Raw genomic sequence first — 21,795 nt, 5'->3', positions numbered from 1 at the left:
CAACAGTCAAAACACACAACTGACCCACACACTCCTCAAATTTTGTAAGAATCAATGGTGTCACAATCCATTAACCTCTCAATGACTAACTTAGGGATCAAAATTATTTTAAGGAAATATTAAATGCTTTGTAAACTTGACAACTAAAGCCTGATCATCAAACACTTAGCACAGATGCACCGAGTTAAATTCATTGTGAAAGGTATGTACAATATCTGTGTTCACAATACCTATTTCCAGATATTGGGCTTGACAGACCAAGCCTTATTTTAAACATTAGAGATACCTGTTACATAGAGATGAAAGGAAACACAGTTTATTAGTACAAAGAAAAAAGGTTATGTAGATGTGTCGATTTGCACGAAGTATTCAGTTGGTGTGTAAGTTCTTGGCATTTTTCCATAAGTTTAATACACACAACAGATACCCATAATAGTGACTTTAGTCAGCAATGATACATTCTCCTATACTATTTACAGCTGTCTTCCCATGCGGGGTCACTTTTTGTTTCTGTGACTGTAGACGTCACATGTTTTTGAGGTGAAAAACTCGTCAAGCCGTGTTCAGAGTGCATTTTCATCTAGAAAGGAAGTTCCTTGAAGGTTATTTGATACTGAGCAGAAAAGGCGAAAATCTGAGGGTGCAAGATCAGATGAATAAGGTGGGTGTGGGTTTGCTTCAAATCCCAAGTCCTGTGCATAGTTTTTTGTCAGTCAAGCACAATGTGGGTGGGGGTTATCATGGAGTGGCATCACTTAAGACAATCTTCTTTGACATCTTTCTTGGACTGTGTCCACAAGATGTGTCTGTTGTTGACAGTAAACGTCAGCAACTGCAAGTGGTTACCCTACATGGATGCAATGCATAGTACACCACACCATCGCTATTCCACCAGACGTATAACATTACCTTTTGTGGATACCTCTTGTTACTGCTTTCTTTGGGCTCAACTATTCCTTTCTTTTCCTTATTTCATCATAAAGACACCATTTCTTGTCACCATAATGGCACAGACTGGAATGTTTGGTGTCTTTCACAAGCAAACTGACGACAAGAAATCAGAGATGTGCATATGGCCATGCACTGATTTTTGTGATTTTGGTTTACAGAATGTGGTATCCATATTCCTGATTTTTAAACCCCCTCCACTGCATGTCACAGTGCTGGAATGATCACAGTTCTCACGCTTGCCAGTTCTTGAGTACACTGAATTGAATCATTATGGATTAATACTTTTACATGATCTTCTTCAAACCCCCAAGGTCTTCCTGAACATGGAGGGTCACTAATGTCATAACAGTTCTTAAGATGAGAAAATCATTTTCTTGCTGAGCTACGTCCAATGGTATTATGTACGTACATGGTGCAAATGTTTCTCGCTGCCTACACAACAGTTACCCCTGTACAGAACTAAAACTGAAGAATATGTCAGCAATGTCCTCATTTCTCCACTTGGCACTCCACTTTCTAGTGACCAAAGTCCCCTCTCCCCAAATGACCACATTTATACTCCAACAGCAACAGTGAACAACAAATAAAAATGACAATTGATAAATAAACTCACAGCAACTGGAATACCAACATGCAAAACAAATATGCTACAAGCTTATGTACCAGCCTAATACCTAGAAAAAAAATTTAAAAAAAAATGTTGTATGAAAACAATAATTTCGTAACAGTAGCAGAAATTACTGGTGAGAAAAAGTGACAATTGAAATTAGACCCATGAGTCGGGAAGTGTATACTCGACCAGCAGACATCAGTTTGATCAGGTGATCTGTCAAATTGATCACAGGAATCATCTGGTGACAGAAGCAGGAACTCTTCTTGTTATGATCGTAACAACCTAATTACTAAAATGTTGTGCTGATTTTGCAGCAAGATTTATAATTGCAGTAGAAACACTTATTACAATTTTGATCTCCTCTTTACTTGGGAAGCCATAATTTTATGCTGTTAAGAGAATTACAGTTACAATAACTGAATCATAGTTTAGCAACCAAAAACTGGGTCATAATAACAAATGATACTTTTGGAGGAAAACTGAATTCAGAATGGGGAAACATTATGTCCAATGTTATATAGGGTTCAGCATTTGACTCGTCTTGACTACATAAATGTTGTGTTGAAGCCACTGGAGGAACCTTCAAAACTGTAACGTTTGCTGATAACACAAGTATACTGTTAACTGAGTGAAACACATTCATACCAGAAACAGCCAGGAGAATAATGGTCCTGATCGCAACTGGTTTACAGGCAGTGAAAGAAAAATTCAACATTTATACATACAAAAACACACATCATGAAATTCCACACAAATCAAAATGAGTTACAGATACAAGGAAGAGGTATCAATGACAGATACAGGATCAGAATCCATGTTCAAAGTTCCTGGACAGTTAATAGAGTACAGAGACACCAGCATGAAAATGAGTCAACAGAAAGCTTTCTTGGCCTTGAAATTATAAACGTTCCTCGGATGTGAAAACCCGCCGAAATGTTTCCTAGCACTTTGCACAGTTTCACTTAGTACTGTCCTATAGGATGATCTTATATTGCATGGCATGGTATAAGTATTTATCTTATAGAAGCATGCAGCACAAAAGTGATGTGATGTTGACAACTGAAAATTGCATGAACCTCTTTGAAGACCCAGGGAATCATGCAAATACATGCCAGTACGTAACTCAACATTGGTTTTTATGTTAAAAACCATATAGATATTTTATTTGTGGTGGGCTGCCCCACAAGGTAATTCCAAGAACAAATGAAAAATCCAAAAGAAGTTGCCATTATTGTCTGGTGGCAGGAAAATGATTAATAACAAATAAGTGCCAGCTGGAATAAAACAGTTACTTAGCTTTATTGACAGTGAAGAGTGTACCGTAGACCAGTTCCAATTAGTGTCCCAAGAATATTCCTGATTCATGGCCTAAGTTGTTATACAATACTGAATCACACCATGAGCTAGCTAACAAGACAACAAATGATGGCACTGATGACTGCAACGAGCTGTCTGCAAGATTGCCTGACTCGGGGCCAGCGCTCCTGTTATATGGTGTAGCCAGACGGCGCTGTAGGCCCCAGTTCAGCAATCGTGCGACATCTTCAGTCGGCTGCAATGCCATACGCCGCCAGCGGTCACAACGGGAGACTGTGGCAAGTGATGCGACGGCAGAGCGACACGCTATTCGGTTGGGTCCGCGGATACAACAGTAAACACATTTATGGAAAGTACCTTAATGTTGTATGCATGTAAATCATATACAACTGGAAAATCATATGGTTCTTTTGTAAATAAGGCATGTGTGAAAGTAAAACTCTGCCCCAAGCCTGTATGTTCATTTATGCCACAGTTATAGTCTTGTGAAATTTGATGATTTTAAACATCCTGAGGAATTGTTTATAAAAGTAAAATTTCTTTTGGTAAAATGCAAAAACCTTAATTTGTATTGATGTGTTGCATTTATTATTATACATTTTAGAATTTTTTTCATAATATTAAATTTTCTTTCAACACTGTAACCTATACCTTGCTAAAGATGGTGTGTGAAGGTTACTCATTTGTCCATTCTTTGATTTACACATTGGATTCCTTAAATGGTGATGTGGTTGGATGTACAGTGAGCCACAACACACATTTAAAGGAGAAGCTGCCACAGCAATTTACTCCTGTGAAGTATACTGACAACCAGCAATTGTGCCTAATGCTCATTATGGGAACTGCTAATAGATTATTTTGTATGTACATATGTATGTATATTATCTCCTGTGAAAAATATCACTGTTGCTCCTGCAGCATCACTCATCTACTTATTTTACCTAGCATCTGCATCTGCAGCGATATTTAGCAATTCCCCTTATGGCATGTGGCGGAGGATATCTCGTACCACTAATATCCATTTCCTTTCCCATTCCACTCACAAACAGAAAGAGGGGAAAAGTGATGGCATATGCACCCTGATCTCATATTTTACCTTAGTGCTCCTTTTGAGAAATGTATGTTGGCACCAAAAGAACATTTGGCAGTCAGCTTCAGATGCCACTAACCTAAATCTTCTCAATAGCATTCCTTGAAAAAAACATTGCCTCCCCTCCAGGGATTCCTATCAGAGTTCCCGAAGCATATCCATAACACTTGTGTTTAGTTCAGATCTACCAGTAACAAATCTAGCAACCTGCCTCTGAACTGCTTCTCCAACAAAGGATTAATACACCTTTACACAGAAATTGTATCAGCTGCCTACTTATTGCCAAAGTTGAAACCCATTCGACATAAACACAAAAGTAAAGTGGAACTTTCACACCAGAGTCAAAATATGGCTAATAATGTACTACTGAACTATGGTTTTGGACACACTATATCTACTGGAAACTAAATTTTTCTGTTCAGCCACTCAACAATCAATCAAAATAGCAAAGCCACACGATGCTGCTCTACACATATAACATGAAGGGACCCACCTCACTGAATAAAAGAATGAAAAATACACCCATGCTTAACTACATGTTTATTCCATATGAAACCATCCTGATGACTCTGCAGAACATTGTGCTCTCTCTTACCTCACCCCTAACCCACTATTTCTTTCCAATATCACTCCACTGTGTTACACTTCATTGTGAAATTAGTTGTGTTCTACACGAAGTGGCTGTAGGTCTTAACTCTCCCATGAATCTGAACATACAACAATCTGACACTTTACTTGTTGTCTCATTAGTCACTGCAGAGTCCTTGCACTGTTTTTCTCCAATGCATTCATAATCCACTCACTGAATTCTTTCCCAGAAATAGCTGCTTCCAACATAAATTTCTGCCACTCATTTTCCCTTACAGTACTTGATGGTTGCAAAAGATGAATTTCTCCATCTCATTAAACCCATTTGGGAACCTCAATTTTCCATATCTTCACTATAGCTTAAAAAGATTTCTACATGAGAAATATCAACCATCAGCAGTCTAGTGCCTTAAACCTACCATGCACCTAGTGCATGGCACAGACTTGGGAAGCTATAACCAGCACTGCAAAATACGAAATATTTATGGGACTGTGCCTTACATTTCTTAAACCATGCCATTACAAATTAACCTCCATGCTCAATCTTTCAAGCAATGCTACATCAGCCTATAATCACATCTAGCTGCTGGAATCTTATTGCAGAACATCGTCTTTCAGCTAGTAGTACATGTGTATTGGTCTGCAAGATCACCAAAACCTCAGAAAAACTAAGACAACTGAGAATTACTGTTCGACAGCATGCAAGTGACAAAAATTAATACAACTTCTTGATCCCAACATCTAATCTCTTGACTTCATTTCCTAGATGATGCGTCTCTTTGGTTATTATCTTCTTCACTAATGCCACCTTCACATACAACAGCAATTACAATCTAGAAAACCGTAACACACAGGCAAATGAGATTGTCATGAATGCACATCAAAATTAAGCCTGGCGAACAAATGTCTAATGCAGAAGGAGCAAATCTGAGGTAGTAACCAATTCTGCTGGCTTTTAGAAAATATAAATCACACACTCCAGGAGTTCAATTAACAATGACTTCAAATTTATTGATCTAGCTTCTTGTGCAATTAGCTAGTAAAATTACTAATTCCACAAATGATACAGAATCTTGCTGTCCATCTGCCAGTATCAAAAGGGCCAGCCCTATTTTTCTGCATTATTAAGCTCCAGCATTTTGCATTAAAAAGACTGAATAATTTATTACTAATACAAGAGGTACCATAGAAGTAGCCACAATACATATAGGTTGTGGCCAAGGTATCAGGGGTGATCTCACATGTACAAATTTTCTCTTTTTTCAAAACCCTGAAAATTTTTGGTACTAACTAACGAATAGCAACGATTCACATGTAAGATAAGAAAGACTGATATTCTTTTGAATTGTTTACAAAGAAGTTCTTGGAAAGAGGAATATTTCTCAAATGACTTACACTATTAGAATTTACACTTTGTTTAAATGTGAATCTAATGCATCCGTCACACATAGCCATCAAAAAAACACATTTGCAATCAACAATGGCTACAGAAAATAGGATTATACCAGTCACCAGTGCTCTTCTGCTTCCGTTCACAACACTCAGCAAATGATAAGTGATATGCAAGTCAATTGGAAGAGTATAAGAATGCTCTAGAATTATGAAAAGAAATAAGCTCCAGGAAACTCACAATCTGGGCCAATTCCACTGCAATACATCCTTTACTTTACACAATTAATAGAAGACTTTTTTCTGACTCTGCATGCAGTGTCAGAGGTGTGAATACTTACAATATTCTCACTTACACTGACTTCCACATTTAGTTCAGGGTCCTCCTTGATAAAATCAGTGGACCAAGAGATTCCCAATGGATATTTGACAAACTGAAAGAAGTAAACAAACCTCGGAATTATAACTGCTTAATAACTTCTGTATGCACGACATAACTATCATTATTCTTTTTTATTAGTATCATTCACCTTTACAGAGATTCATATGGCTTGAGAAGAATGAGTGTCAGGGTGGTTAAAAATCGGTTCTAATGTCTCTGATTTTCCTATCTGCTATTGTGTAAGAGTTATATTGGCATACTTTCACTTTCTTTTCCTGTCATATAATCTACTCTGATTTCAGTGGCACTAGGGTCTGCTCTCTTGGGTGATTACACACTCCCATATACAAGAGATGGAAATAATCTGCCAGCTAATTCATAAAAAAGGATGCTTTTTGGTTATTAATCAAATTAATTTGGCATTTCATAGATTACATCCAACATTTACCAAATTTAATGATATTTACATAGCTTCCTCCTCTGACACCATGTATTCTCATTGTCTGCTTATTAGGAAACAATGCACGTCTGTCATGTTCTGGAGAAAAATTATAAGGAATTACACACAGTCAATGCAGGATTTCAGTGATGATTTAAATACTTTAGTGAATTGTGACTGCAAAGTCTAAAACATACACCCACCACATATGTTACTTGCAAGTCTTCCATTACAGCACTGTGACACAGACGCAGTTAACTAGATTAGCAATTACTTCGAAGAGGAAGTCTTCCTTGCTATACTGGTACCAAATACGTATTTAAGGCATTCATTACATAAGGGCATGATAAAACATTAATACAAAAGTAATAGTTAGTAAAAATGTGAATACTATTGGCAGTAACCAACATGTAACACAGCTAACTTGAGCTGGTACAATAGGTTACAGCTGCTCACAATCCATGACAATTTAATCTGAATGTCCCATATTAATTTCATGAGTTTTACTACACTTAACGGACAATACAGTGCTTCTGTGGAAACTTACATTAAGATCAGAGCCATCCACATGATGTTTCAGTTCTGAATCTTGCTTTACCCGAACACTAGGCTCTTCATTCTTTAGTGGGTCTTCAGGAAACTGAAAAAAGGAAAAAAAAGTGCATTTAAGGCTTTCATACCCTTTCCTTACACATGGCACTCTCTTAGAGGAGGGTACGGAAGCACAGAGAGAGAGAGAGAGAGAGAGAGAGAGAGAGAGAGAGAGAGAGAGAGAGAATACTCTCAAACAGATCTCGTGTAGAAGATGACAAGCCCAAAACACTAATAATCATGCATATTCATTAGTTACCACCAGGCAGCCAGAAAATGGGGATGCCACAATTCAAATATTTGAAATCAAAGCTTTGTTTACCCTGAAAGCCAGGCACATAAGCAAGAGATTGTTCACCAAATATCAATCAAAATTATTTCTCACACACCAAGCAGCAACCAGTATACACAGTATCCATAAATATTATTGAAGTGGATCTATGTTCCACATTTCCTCCCATACCACTGGATCGACTTCAATCAGGCTAGGTATACATGTAACTTACTATCTAGACAAAAATACTAAAAAGGTAAGTAATACCAACCTCCTATGGAGGTGGGTGTGTGAATGTGAAGAGAGGAGGGGGAGGTACAAAGACAGTGAGAAGGGGGACTGGAACAGATGGACAGTGAGAGTGTAGCAGATGGACAGAGATGGTTCAGTGATTGATTGGTTGGTTGACTGAACAGACTGACACACCAACAGTGCCTTTTTCCTATAACACACAGGTCTAAATGACTGAAGATAAGAGACCCTACAGCACAAAACCCAGAGAAAGAAAACCCCCAAGGTCTACAAAACGTCAATGAAAGTGACTTAAGGGACAAAAAGAAGAAGAGCGACAGAGGTAGAAAGGCAGGCAAGGTTCTCCATCAAGGGAGCAGCCGGAAGCCCCCTGAGAGCAGATGCAATGGGGGAACATAGGCATTCCACTCAGGAACTGCCTACGAAAGACTATCAACATGGACAGAGGAAGATAAGCACAGAGAGAGAAAAGATGAACAAGTCGCACAGACTATGTGAGAGGGGGGGGGAACAAAAAAACCAGGTAGGGTGAAGATCAGGCTGGACCACTAACACAAGGTGTATATGCTCCAAGACAACAGGGAAATCTGGGAAAAATTTTTTCACCCAGGAGAAAACTGGGAAAAACACCAGATCTTTTAAGAATTCTGGGAATTTCTCCCTGTTATAGTTTTCAGTTCCTTTTTTTTGTTTTGACTGGTAAGAAATGATACTCTAACAAAGAATTTTACTTTAGCTTGCTACTGCAATGTAAAGTTGCAGCAATAAAACATAAACAAGAAAAAAATAAAAATTTGTTGCAAAGGAAATGCGCCATTGAAAACAACAAAACACAATGCACAAACAAGCGTCTGTCAACAGCAAAATGTGTCAAAAGCTTTAGGACGAAGGCTATGCAATAATTCATAACAACAAACTGCTTCCAAATGAGCATAACGTCACAATGGTTTCACTAGATTCATTTGAGTAGTTGCTAGCAGGCTTATGCGCATACGCAGTTGAGTCAAATATGAGCAGTACCTTCTCCTGCTTCTGGCTACTTGAAGTGTGTCTGTTAGCTGTATCCAAGGTAACTAGACATGAGTTGTTGTACCAGCAGAAGCAACAAGCAGCCATATGCTACCCAGAAACAGTTTTCTTGCACCCCAAACTGCCAGATTTGCACATGTGCAGAGCACTCCAAGTTATAGTGGATGAGGGGTAGTCACCATGTGAACCATGTTTACGTTTCGTGATTTTGCTGTTTCTTCTTGGTTTACAGTTCTCAAGTCACATGAAAAGAAAACGGATTTCTGTGGGCAGGAGCTATAAAGTGAATTAAAATACATTCACTTAATAATGGAAGGCTAAAATATGGTATTAGTTTCAGTTTTCTGATTTGATTTTATTTCCATGTTTTTGGCAACCGGGCATTAATTCCCTTGCAGAACACGTAAGTAATTTTTGTACATTTGTTAAAAAAAATGGCTCTGATTAATCTTTTCCTCAGAGGCAGTCAATTTATTGGAAAGACTATTGGCTAGGGTCAAAATGTTTGCGGAATTTCAAGTGCACTTGTTATCTTTTGGGACGCATGGCATTATGAAATAATAGTGAACTAAACATGAGATAATATGGTACTGGTACTCCAAGAAAATTTGCATACCGTAACAACACTGAAAGCTTAATATCAGCTTGAGGCGTACGTCTTTGTGAATCTGGACATATGAATGTGCTATGTATGTCAAATTATGCATTTTATTATCATTTACGAAATTCCGAAGCTCTTCAGGTTCCTCTGATGTCCTGTTTCGTTTATGGCATAATGTAAGGTCTCTTAATGCTATATACATATGAACATATGGACAACCTGCATCATCATAGCAGCACAGGCACAGTAACACAATTTTCTGGTGCTTTCTGACATCTGCTGAAACTAATTCTAATAGGTCACAGGAAAATAATTCGATTGGTGGTTTGAAAAGAGTTACTTTCAAAGAACATTTCATTTTACACAACATGCATTATGTTACATGTGTGAATGTGCTTTGAATTTCTTAAATCACGGAGCGTTTGGTTCTCATTTAAGGCTTAATAAATTGAGGGCCAAGCAACACCAGACATTTACGTCATTACTTAAAATCTTCTGGTACATTTGTGTGATGTATCTAAGTGTACCAAGCACAAAAAAGACAAATATTATATGTGAAAGCTTAACTTTTCTTGTAGCTACACTATGTACATTAACTCTACCATTAACTTTTCCTACTTGTGTGTTCGCGCTACTGAACGGTGATGTTGCTATATGCTGACTACATCACGTGTCCTATGTTCCGAATCACTACATTTACATGTGACACATGACGAAAACCTAATTTTGGAAACCGCTTTTCGCTGTCTGAAGCAGATTTGCTAACCCACTTAACTACGGTGCCTAGAAATCAGCAGATATAGTTTGCCTTAGTCAGAACAATCGCCATTTCTCTTCAATTAGATGACACGGTAAATGATGATAGCTAAAACAGTTGCAGAATAAAAATTTGTTAAAATTCTTGACCAAGGTTTCGGTATATATAAATATACCTTTATCAGAAGTAAAATATCTAAAATTACATCTTGCAATGGAATTTAATAAAACAATTGTGCCAAAGGTGTCGTCAGCAGTTAAGACAACATCTCCATTTATACAACATGATTAGGGACACACGGTCAATTTGAACACAGTTTATCATCTGAAGTACAGACCTGGGTTCAAATCATGGTCCAGCACAAATTTTCAACTTTCCTCATTGACTTAAATGAATGTGCACTGGCAGCTAATGTCTTTAAGGGGCTCCAGAAGGCCGTATCTTCCAATGTTAAAACAGCATATAAGTTATGTTTTCTCTGAAAGCATTTGAGCTAGGGTGTTGAAAGTTTTACAGGTTATTATAGGAGTATTGGCTCCAACTTAACACAGACATTTTTAGGAATTTCAATTCAGTTGTTACAGATAAAGTTTCCTATTTTAATGAAAATTCACTACTTTTGTGCTATTTTTTATTCACAGATTCAACAATACACAAGTTTTGGGAAAAGGCTGAGTTAAGTTACGCAGAAGGTACCGTGCAACATTTCCTGAAAATTTGAAGCAAATTGGTTTGGTAGATCCTGGGAAGTCTTGATCCCATTTGTTTCTGTACATGTCTCAAATTTCTGCAAATTTGCAAGAAAAAAGAAAACTTTCGGAAATCGAGTGACGAAGTTTGGATTACCTTTTAGTGCATTCCAGGGCCATAGAATGGATTATCTCCATCTTCTGTGAAATACTCCCCAAGCATCCTCTTTGTCTTCCTCCTGCTTGCTCTGGCTTGTATTTCAAGGCGATTTATAGCCATATCAACAGCCAAAAGACTTCCTTATCTAAAGCAAGCATCATTCTTCCCATGTTGAAACCTATCTTGATTCCCATATTTCGAAATACTTTGCACCTTACAACGTTGCAATCATTGAAAGTAGCAACAGCATCATACACACCAAAGTCAAGTTTTTCTATTCCAACAAACCCAGTCTTAGGAATTCTTGACCATATAACATTATTTACACTATCATTGGGGTTCTGAGTTTTTCCACGAAGACACTTTTTCAAAAGTTCAGGTGCTACTAAGTATCTGTAAAATGGGTTTTATCATGCCCATTACAGCATCTGGAGACTGTTTATGAGTGTGCACTTCACCAGTCATCAGTCCCTTGTTGTGCTTATAGCAACTGGTTTCTCCTTTGGGACACAAGTAATGATGGGGACTTTCATCAGTTGAAAAAATATGAAAATGAGAGCCCAAACAGCCTCCTCCATTTCATTGACACTGTGTGTGTTTTAACTAATAGCCATTCCATAACAGTTTTGTATTTTATCAATTACACTGTCAGTTAAACTTCTTGCCCCAACCAACCCTTCACCGTCACTGAGTTTCTGTTTGTTGTAGGAAGTTTTCAGTCACCAAAGTCTTGATCCCATTTGTTTCTGTACATGTCTCAAATTTCTGCACAACAACATCACCACCATAGGGCTTCAGTTGTTAAATATGTTTGAAACTTTTAGGATCACTGTCACCAAGGTAATCCACATATCACACTTTACCACATACAACAAAATCTTGAAATATATTACTGCTACATCTATAACTTTTCCTGTATAGGTACTGGTGGCAGATACTACACCATGAAGGTATGTGTGTCCCCATTTATGCCAGGTACCATTGAATGCTGCAGTCAAGTCTCTATTACCACTGTATTCTATTACTGCCTCTTCCACAGCTTTCTTCATAGATTCTCTACAGGTATTTTCTACTTTAGACCCTATAAATGTATTATTGTTGTAAACTTGGCTGGGGATTTGGATGATTCATCATGCCATAGAAAACTGCACCTGCAGTAACACTCTTACGAACTGTATGCAAGGCATAAATGAAACTAATTTTCTGTTCAAAGATTTTGCTACCATTTTCTTCATTTGGAGTTATTGCAACACTGTTCCAAAAGATCATTATGTAAGAGCATTTACCACACGTCTGTTACATTTCACCGGCAAGTCCTACATGATTTTTTGTAGAGAGTTACAGACCGATTTCACTACACTGAATACACTTACACAATACACAAAAATTCTGGAGAGAACTGACATGTCAAGTATTTCATTCATATCTGATTCGCCCATAAAACATTCATACTTTTCACTAACTGAACCAAGCTCCCTCTATGAAGTACTTTCTTTCCCACTTTCACTGCAATGGGCAGGTGTACCAGTAAGATTAGGTTCACGCACTTGGTTATCTTTATTGTTTACAGTAATAACATCTACCTTTGGCTTTCCAAAATTTCTCGTTTTCTTAAAAGCCTTCACAGGATTTCTAGTCAATTTTCATTTACCCTTGATTATCCTTCAGTAAAACAGACTTCAATGAACCAAATTCACTACGAATATTTTCAGGATTACAAAAGATTAAATAAACATGAAACACACAACAACTAAGTGAGCAGTATATATCAAACTATCACAGGTTAGCCACAATACATTTTCTCTCACATCACTAAAATGTACATGATGAGAATGTCAAGTCATTAGTACAACACTTGACAACAGTTTAACAGCACCACAGTGGACCACACCCATGCAAAACATATTTCAAAAATATTTTAAAATAGTTGCAGTCTTTTGAACTGAATAAATTATATCTTAATTGAATGGGGAAGTAGATAGATTTTTAAAATGCAAAAATGTAAAAATTGAACATTTCATGATTTTGAAACTTTCCAGAGCCCCAAAATTCCTTTGTCTAGATCCATTGTGGCTGCAGGATCAAAATAGTTTCTCTTCTCTTGGACATATCCAGAACAGTCACCACATACATATTTGACCTGTGTCAAGATTAGACATGAATGTACATGATTTTGCAATGGCAGTGACTGCTTCTAGTTACATTTAATGAAAATATATAATTTTACTTTGTGCAAATTTCATGACCTTGTTTAATGCATAAATCTCTCTTCCTTGACTGTAGCATTCTTAAGCAGCCTGATTCTGATTCAAACGACACCCACAGCAGTCAAAACTGACATGCAGTTATCCATCAGGTAACAGCCATTTAAAATAGAGATTAAGCTGGTACATTATTTGAGCACTAGGAATACCATACTTTCATCGGGGTTGTTTCAGCAGCACATTACATCTGTAGCTTTCTCTGTTTTTATTCAAGGTGTGATCTCCTGTTTTTACGACTTTACAGAATATTCGTGCAGAGTGTAGCAAAGGCGTCAATTCTTTTGAATGACCAGCGACACAGTTCAGTAATGCATCAGCCTCTACTGGTGACACATTACAAGGATTTAAGTTAGATATATTGCTTCCTCTGTGTACTTTTATGGTTAACTATTGAATTAACAGTGATAGAATGGATATAATGTGTGCATGCTGTGCAGGCAGCTGAAGATGCATCCGGCCATGCTCAGCAGCCTCCAGCCTGCTGCCTCTTGTCGCAAAATCTGGGTTAGCACATGGGACACCTCAGGTGTTGCTTATTTTGCCCTCTGGTTCTGCTGCCAAGGCACCTTACAGTGTACCCAATGTGACTGAGCTGCCCTCAACGAAGGTGAGTGAGTTGAAGCATCTGCTAGTACTATTTGAGGCAGAGAATGAATGTGGAAGCTAGCCTCAGCCTGGCATCCTGTGAGTTGACTGGTGGCTGCTCCATCATGTAGCAAACAGGCATAAGGGGAAAGGGGTTTGCTAGTCAATTGGGAGCTCCAGTGTTACATTCATTATGGATCTCCATGCGGAAATGGTATCTAGGACTGGAAATAAATCCATTGTGCACTGAATTGTCTACTGGGAGCCCTCATCAGAGATGTACATCATGCTCTGCCTGTGGCTATAAAGCTTACAGGGTGTAGCCGTCTTCAAGTTCTGGCTGATGTTGGCACCAATGATGTCTCTTGTCTGGGTTCTACGGCCATCCTCAGTTCATAAGGGCAGCTGGCACAAGTGGTGAAGGGATCTTGTGCCACACATGGGGTGCATGCAGATACTCAGGTAATGCAAAGAGACGGAAATCAAACTGCATACAAAGTAATGGCAATTTGGCTGCCAAAATTGTAATAGTACATTCTTGAAGTATTCATAGTTCCTGAATTTAATGACCTCCAGGAAAGTTGTCATGATCAAATTACTCTTGGAACTGAAAGCTGGCTGCAACTCAAAGAAGAAACCCTTAAAATATTTAGCAAGGCATGGAATGTATGCTGAAAAAGACAGATTAGACACCCACTGGAGGGTTAGAGTCAGGAAAGTGTAGGGGGAGAGGAAGAGAAAGAATGAATATGAATGAACTTTGTGCAATAAATGAAAGCAGATGCTATTGGTGGTAATAAACCCCTTCAAAAACTACTGGAAGTATGATTCTCAGATAAAATAATATTTGTGTGTTGCAAACATGTCAGTATGCTTCAAATACTTTTTGCCACTTATAACTACACAGTTACGGAAACATTCATTTAGATTCTATATGTTTTGCATGCTAGCTGTGACTGACATTTCCCCATTACAAAAGAATGTATTTCTTTACCTTGCCTGTGGCAATAGTGGGTACTTTGCATCTATCCATTTGGTTCATTCAGTTCTAATACAAATTACTGCTTGCATGTTATTTAAGGTGTAAGGTAACAACCAATTGCATAGTAGAGGTGATGAGTCACTGAACGGCACATCAACAAGACAGAACTTTCCTACATTTCCCACAGATACTATTTCAGAACTATGCCCTGATTTTTACAGGCTAACTACATTGTGCCAGCACTATGAATAAGCAGAGTTAACAATTCCACACCACCAATGGTTATGGGACCCAGTTCTATTTTTGCAAAAGAATTTATTTATTTATTTATTTATTTATATTTCAAGAAGAGCCATCATACAGAATCACAATCATTCAACAGAATTTTTACATCTACTAGATATGTGTGTAGGTTTGTACATATTTCCTTTGGCTTTTCTTACAAACTGGAATGACCTTAGCCTTTTTCAATACACGTGACAAACCAGTGTTCAATAAATGAACAATTTCAGTGCCAGAGAGGGGTCAGTTCAAGATTTTTTATTGAATGTGGTAGCTAAATTTTTACATCATGTGGCCTCCCCTCTGTTCTGCATCTACTTCTGGTGAGTATTCCATATGGAACCCAAAACTATGTAGCAATTTATTCTAGTTTCTTTTTTCAAATATTATGTGCCCAAATGCTACTATTACCTAATGAGAGTAACTTTGGGCCTTACTGCTAAATGCTTCTGCACATTTCTAGTATTAAGTGGCTAAATGGTAAGTCCGAGATTACAAATCTGAAGATCTTTATTCATTAAACTGTAAGTACATTGTAACTCGTTGCATAAATCAGTTCACATGTGGAAAGAGAACAATGGCATACCACAGCCAGTAGGACTGTCCATAGTAGGGAACTGCAGTGTCAAAAACCTCCACACTGGTGACAGCTTCACTTCTAGTTTAGTTTTATGTTTACTTTTTCTGATATTTCACAATATATATTCCCCTCAGTGACAAACGCAGGTGACCAATCCTTGGCTCTGGCACATAAGCCATTTCACTACTTATTGGCTTTGCAAAGGGGCTTTCCAAATCTAAAACATATGAGAATGCATCCCACATGGAATCTGCAAAAGATTAGCTTCTTTCTGGGTGCTGTGCCTCCCCATCTGCATACAAACTCCACAAGCAGTCGAATGGTGAATCGTGGATGGTACCTTGTACCACTGCGTCAGTTTTGTACTGCTCTATCACAGTTCCCTTCACAGATGAATCACACTTTACTACAGTTTTCCCAACTCACGAAAGTTCATCATTTCCCTTCCTACTACCATACTTATGTGCTTGTTCCACTTTACTATGACTTTGCAATGTGATGCCGAGATATTTAATTGACCTGACTGTGTCAATCTGCACACTACCAATACTGTATTCTGAAATTATAGGATTGTTTTTTCTACATATCTCTATTCACTTACATTTTTCTACATCTCAAGCCAGCTGCCATTCATCACAGAAAATAAAAATTTTGTCCAAGTCATCTCTGATGCTCCTACAGTCACTCAATTATGACACCTTCCCATACACCACAATATCATCAACAAACAGCCACAGACTACTGTTCATCAGATCTATATATATATATATATATATATACACACACACACACACACCTCTTTGCCTTTACCTGTGTGTGTGTGCGTGTGCGCGAGTATACCTGTCCTTTCTTCCCCCTAAGGTAAGTCTTTCCCCTCCCGGGACTGGAATGACTCCTTACCCTCTCCCTTAAAAACCACATTATTTCGTCTTTCCCTCTCCTTCCCTCTTTCCTGATGAAGCAACCTCGGGTTGCAAAAGCTTGAAATTTGTTTGTGTGTTTTTTATTGTGTCTATCTACCATCGCTTTCTTGTTTGGTAAGTCACAGCATCATGATCTGCTGAACACTTGCTGTTTTGAGACTTCTACGTGCCATTCACATTTCACGTGCTCGTACCTCAGTGAACAGTATACAGTGGGGCAGTGTGTCCTTTGCTTGCTGGAAATCTAGGGATATGAAATCTGCCTGTTTCCCTATCATCCATGCTTTGCAGGATATAATGTGACAAAAGGTCAAGATGAGTATTGCAAAAGTGATGCTTTCAAAATCAATGCTGATTTGTAGACAGAAACTTTTCTGTCTCAAAGAAATTTATTCTATTCGAACTGAGAATATGTTCAAGAACTCTGGAGCAAGTGAGTGTTAAGGATATGGGCCTGTAATTTTGCAGGTACATTCTTTTACCATTTTTATATACAGAAGTCATCCGCACCATTTTCCAGTTGCTTGGGACTTTGGCACTAGGTGAGATATTTGCAGTAAATACAAACCAAGTTCAGAGCCAATGCTGTTGAGTACTCTCTGGAAACACGTTTTGTGATTCCATTCGGAAATGGCAAGTATTTTGTTTTCAACTCTTGCCGTTGCTTCTCTACATCTGTGAACCCATTATTATGTCCCTAATACAGCAGTCTGTACAATGGTCTAATGACAATATGTTTGCACAATCCTCCTATGCAAAACAAACGGTTTTCCCTTTGCTATCCTCCAAAGCAACATCAGCCAGACTGGTCAATGAGTGACTGAACAGAAGCCTTCCACCAACTTAGTGATTTTATGCAGAACCAGAAATGTCTCGTGTTCTCAGCAAAATCTGTGGCTAAAGTATGATGGTTGTGGTTTTTTGTCTGTCTTCACTGTGCATACTGTTTCAAACTGAGTGCAACAGTCTGCTTCGTCAGTATTTACCGAATTTTGTTATTAAATCACAGTGGATACTTTCAGTCTGTAATCCAGTTACTCAGCACATACTTATTCAATGGGTGATTTACAGCCATTCAACACCTGCCAATATTCCTCACGTACATCATGTTGGAAGTAAATCACATCCACTCGTCTACGTGGGATGCTAACAACTGTTTACCTGCTCTTTCTTGCAAAGCTATTCTAAACTTCTTGAAGGATTCATTAACTCTAGTAACCTTCATCAGTGTGTTACATGATCACTAATCCATCTTTATACTGACACCATTTATAAAGATAAGCATGTTTATAGCAACAAGGTCTAAAATATTTCAACTGTTTGTGGGGTATCAAACTAGCTGCTCACAAGAGTTTTCAGACAACTGTTCAAACAAACATCATAAGACTGCCTGTCAATATCAGATGTAATGTAAGCACAGACATCTTAGTCTCTACTCAGTAGGTTAAGATCACCTGTTATTTCAGCACTGAGTGTAGATTCCTTTTTTTATTATTCTGTAACTGTCAAAGGAACATCATATGGTGAATACAAAAATCAAATTTATGAGTTCACATAAATATACGGGGTGATCAAAAAGTCAGTATAAATTTGAAAACTGAATAAATCACGGAATAATGTAGATAGAGAGGTACAAATTGACACACATGCTTGGGATGACAGGGGTTTTTATTAGAACAAAAAAAAATACAAACGTTCAAAAATGTCTGACAGATGGCACTTCATCTGACCAGAATAGCAATAATTAGCATAACAAAGTAAGGCAAAGCAAATATGATGTTCTGAACAAGAAATGCTCAATATGTCCATCATTCCTCAACAATAGCTGTAGTTGAGGAATAATGTTGTGAGCAGAACTGTAAAGCATGTCCGGAGTTATGGTGAGGCATTGGCGTCAGATGTCTTTCAGCATCCCTAGAGATGTTGGTCGATCATGATACACTTGCGACTTCAGGTAACCCCAAAGCCAATAATCACACGGACTGAGGTCTGGGGACCTGGGAGGCCAAGCATGACGAAAGTGGCGGCTGAGGACACGATCATCATGAATTGACGCGTGCAAGAGGTCTTTCACATGTCTACCAATATGGAGTGTTTTTTGTTGTTCTAATAAAACCCCATGTCATTCCTAGCATGTGTGTCAATTTTTACATCTCTATCTACATTAATCCATGGTTTATTAAGTTTTAAAATGTATACTGACGTTTTGATCACCTGGTACATTATGGTCTGAGTCTTCCACTTGGCACCAATTTTTGTCGCTTCATCAACAAAATCTCATCTAATTCTTATTTATGTTTATAATGTAAAGAAGCAATTCTACAAGCATACATGCTAAATTGTTATACCTGCTGAAAGATAATGCTTAAATCCATATAGCAGAAAGTGTAAAAAATATTCTATTTTGCATTTCCTCATTTCCAACTACGGGCATACAACAGTACTAAGCGTCTGCCGTGTTAACCTTAAAGTAAAAACATGACTGCTAATGTAAGTACACACATTTGTCAGTCATCTCATTGTTTTTACCACAACTCAACAATGCTTAATTCCATTGCTTAATTCCATGCAGTCACATAAATTCTAAAATTCCTGCTATATTCACACCCTCCTCCAACTTTTCTTTTACATTCCTGCTGGATTGGTAAACCTGAGCCTATGGTAACCATAACAAACTTTAATGAGTGCATTTAAGCAGTCACAATCCCCACATATTATATAAATATCACATACATTAAGTCCAGCTATGGTACTTCTTAACAACTAATTAGTACTGGGTAGTAATAATTGAACTTTCTCTATGCAACACATTATAACACAAGACCTAATTACTGTACAAGTGCTAAACTTGGTAGTATTAAGGTCGCAAGTATGGGGTGGGGGAGAGAGCGGGCAGGGGGGGAGAGAGAGCGGGCAGGGGGGGAGAGAGAGCGGGCAGGGGGGGGAGAGAGCGGGCAGGGGGGGGAGAGAGCGGGCAGGGGGGGGAGAGAGCGGGCAGGGGGGGGCGGGAGCGGGCAGGGGGGGGGGGGGCGGGAGCGGGCAGGGGGGGGGCGGGAGCGGGCAGGGGGGGGGGGCGGGAGCGGGCAGGGGGGGGGGCGGGAGCGGGCAGGGGGGGGGCGGGAGCGGGCAGGGGGGGGGGCGGGAGCGGGCAGGGGGGGGGGCGGGAGCGGGCAGGGGGGGGGCGGGAGCGGGCAGGGGGGGGCGGGAGCGGGCAGGGGGGGGCGGGAGCGGGCAGGGGGGGGCGGGAGCGGGCAGGGGGGGGCGGGAGCGGGCAGGGGGGGCGGGAGCGGGCAGGGGGGGGGGCGGGAGCGGGCAGGGGGGGGGGCGGGAGCGGGCAGGGGGGGGGGGGCGGGATCGGGCAGGGGGGGGCGAGAGCGGGCAGGGGGGGGCGAGAGCGGGCAGGGGGGGGGGCGCGAGCGGGCAGGGGGGGGGCGCGAGCGGGCAGGGGGGGGGGCGAGAGCGGGCAGGGCGGGGGGCGAGAACGGGCAGGGGTGGGGAGAGAGCGGGCAGGGGGGGGGAGAGAGCGGGCAGGGGGGGGGGAGAGTGGGTGGAGGGGGGGAGAGAGTGGGTGGAGGGGGGGAGAGAGTGGGGGCAGGGGGGAGAGAGTGGGGGCAGGGGGGAGAGAGTGGGGGCAGGGGGAGAGAGTGGGGGCAGGGGGAGAGAGTGGGGGCAGGGGGGGAGAGAGTGGGGGCAGGGGGGGCAGGGGGGAGAGAGTGGGGACAGGGGGGGCAGGGGGGAGAGAGTGGGGGCAGGGGGAGAGAGTGGGGGCAGGGGGGGAGAGAGTGGGGGCAGGGGGGGAGAGAGTGGGGGCAGGGGGGGAGAGAGTGGGGGCAGGGGGGGAGAGAGTGGGGGCAGGGGGGGAGAGAGTGGGGGCAGGGGGGGAGAGAGTGGGGGCAGGGGGGGAGAGAGTGGGGGCAGGGGGGGAGAGAGTGGGGGCAGGGGGGGAGAGAGTGGGGGCAGGGGGGGAGAGAGTGGGGGCAGGGGGGGAGAGAGTGGGGGCAGGGGGGGAGAGAGTGGGGGCAGGGGGGGAGAGAGTGGGGGCAGGGGGGGAGAGAGTGGGGGCAGGGGGGAGAGAGTGGGGGCAGGGGGGGAGAGAGTGGGGGCAGGGGGGGAGAGAGTGGGGGCAGGGGGGGAGAGAGTGGGGGCAGGGGGGGAGAGAGTGGGGGCAGGGGGGGAGAGAGTGGGGGCAGGGGGGGAGAGAGTGGGGGCAGGGGGGGAGAGAGTGGGGGCAGGGGGGGGGGAGAGAGTGGGGGCAGGGGGGGGGAGAGAGTGGGGGCAGGGGGGGGGAGAGTGGGGGCAGGGGGGGGGAGAGTGGGGGCAGGGGGGGGGAGAGTGGGGGCAGGGGGGGAGAGAGTGGGGGCAGGGGGGGAGAGAGTGGGGGCAGGGGGGGAGAGAGTGGGGGCAGGGGGGGAGAGAGTGGGGGCAGGGGGGGAGAGAGTGGGGGCAGGGGGGGAGAGAGTGGGGGCAGGGGGGGAGAGAGTGGGGGCAGGGGGGGAGAGAGTGGGGGCAGGGGGGGAGAGAGTGGGGGCAGGGGGGGAGAGAGTGGGGGCAGGGGGGGGGAGAGTGGGGGCAGGGGGGGAGAGAGTGGGGGCAGGGGGGGAGAGAGTGGGGGCAGGGGGGGAGAGAGTGGGGGCAGGGGGGGAGAGAGTGGGGGCAGGGGGGGAGAGAGTGGGGGCAGGGGGGGAGAGAGTGGGGGCAGGGGGGGAGAGAGTGGGGGCAGGGGGGGAGAGAGTGGGGGCAGGGGGGGAGAGAGTGGGGGCAGGGGGGGAGAGAGTGGGGGCAGGGGGGGAGAGAGTGGGGGCAGGGGGGGAGAGAGTGGGGGCAGGGGGGGAGAGAGTGGGGGCAGGGGGGGAGAGAGTGGGGGCAGGGGGGGAGAGAGTGGGGGCAGGGGGGAGAGAGTGGGGGCAGGGGGGAGAGAGTGGGGGCAGGGGGGAGAGAGTGGGGGCAGGGGGGAGAGAGTGGGGGCAGGGGGGAGAGAGTGGGGGCAGGGGGGAGAGAGTGGGGGCAGGGGGGAGAGAGTGGGGGCAGGGGGGAGAGAGTGGGGGCAGGGGGGAGAG

At 42.0% G+C, this 21,795-nt stretch overlaps 1 protein-coding gene across 6 annotated transcripts in view; it reads right to left on the bottom strand.

The window, feature by feature from the left end:
- LOC126213586 (zinc finger protein 83-like) overlaps positions 1 to 21,795 on the bottom strand; it is an 87,993-nt gene that overhangs the window by 49,649 nt on the left and 16,549 nt on the right. For 3 of the 6 annotated variants that reach the window (XM_049941436.1, XM_049941441.1, XM_049941439.1), the window contains exons 3-4: positions 7,317 to 7,409; positions 6,290 to 6,382 (exon numbers count right to left, since the gene is read on the bottom strand). In XM_049941436.1, the coding sequence (XP_049797393.1) occupies positions 6,290 to 6,382; positions 7,317 to 7,409 (186 nt within the window). Of the gene's footprint in view, positions 1 to 6,289; positions 6,383 to 7,316; positions 7,410 to 21,795 lie in introns of those variants that run through there. The other 3 variants (XM_049941437.1, XM_049941440.1, XM_049941438.1) reach the window with 2 other exon arrangements.

Source organism: Schistocerca nitens, chromosome 11, assembly GCF_023898315.1.
Source record: "Schistocerca nitens isolate TAMUIC-IGC-003100 chromosome 11, iqSchNite1.1, whole genome shotgun sequence".
NCBI lineage: Eukaryota > Metazoa > Arthropoda > Insecta > Orthoptera > Acrididae > Schistocerca > Schistocerca nitens.
Note: the sequence above shows the minus strand (reverse complement) of the source record. Positions and strands in the feature narration are given on the sequence as shown.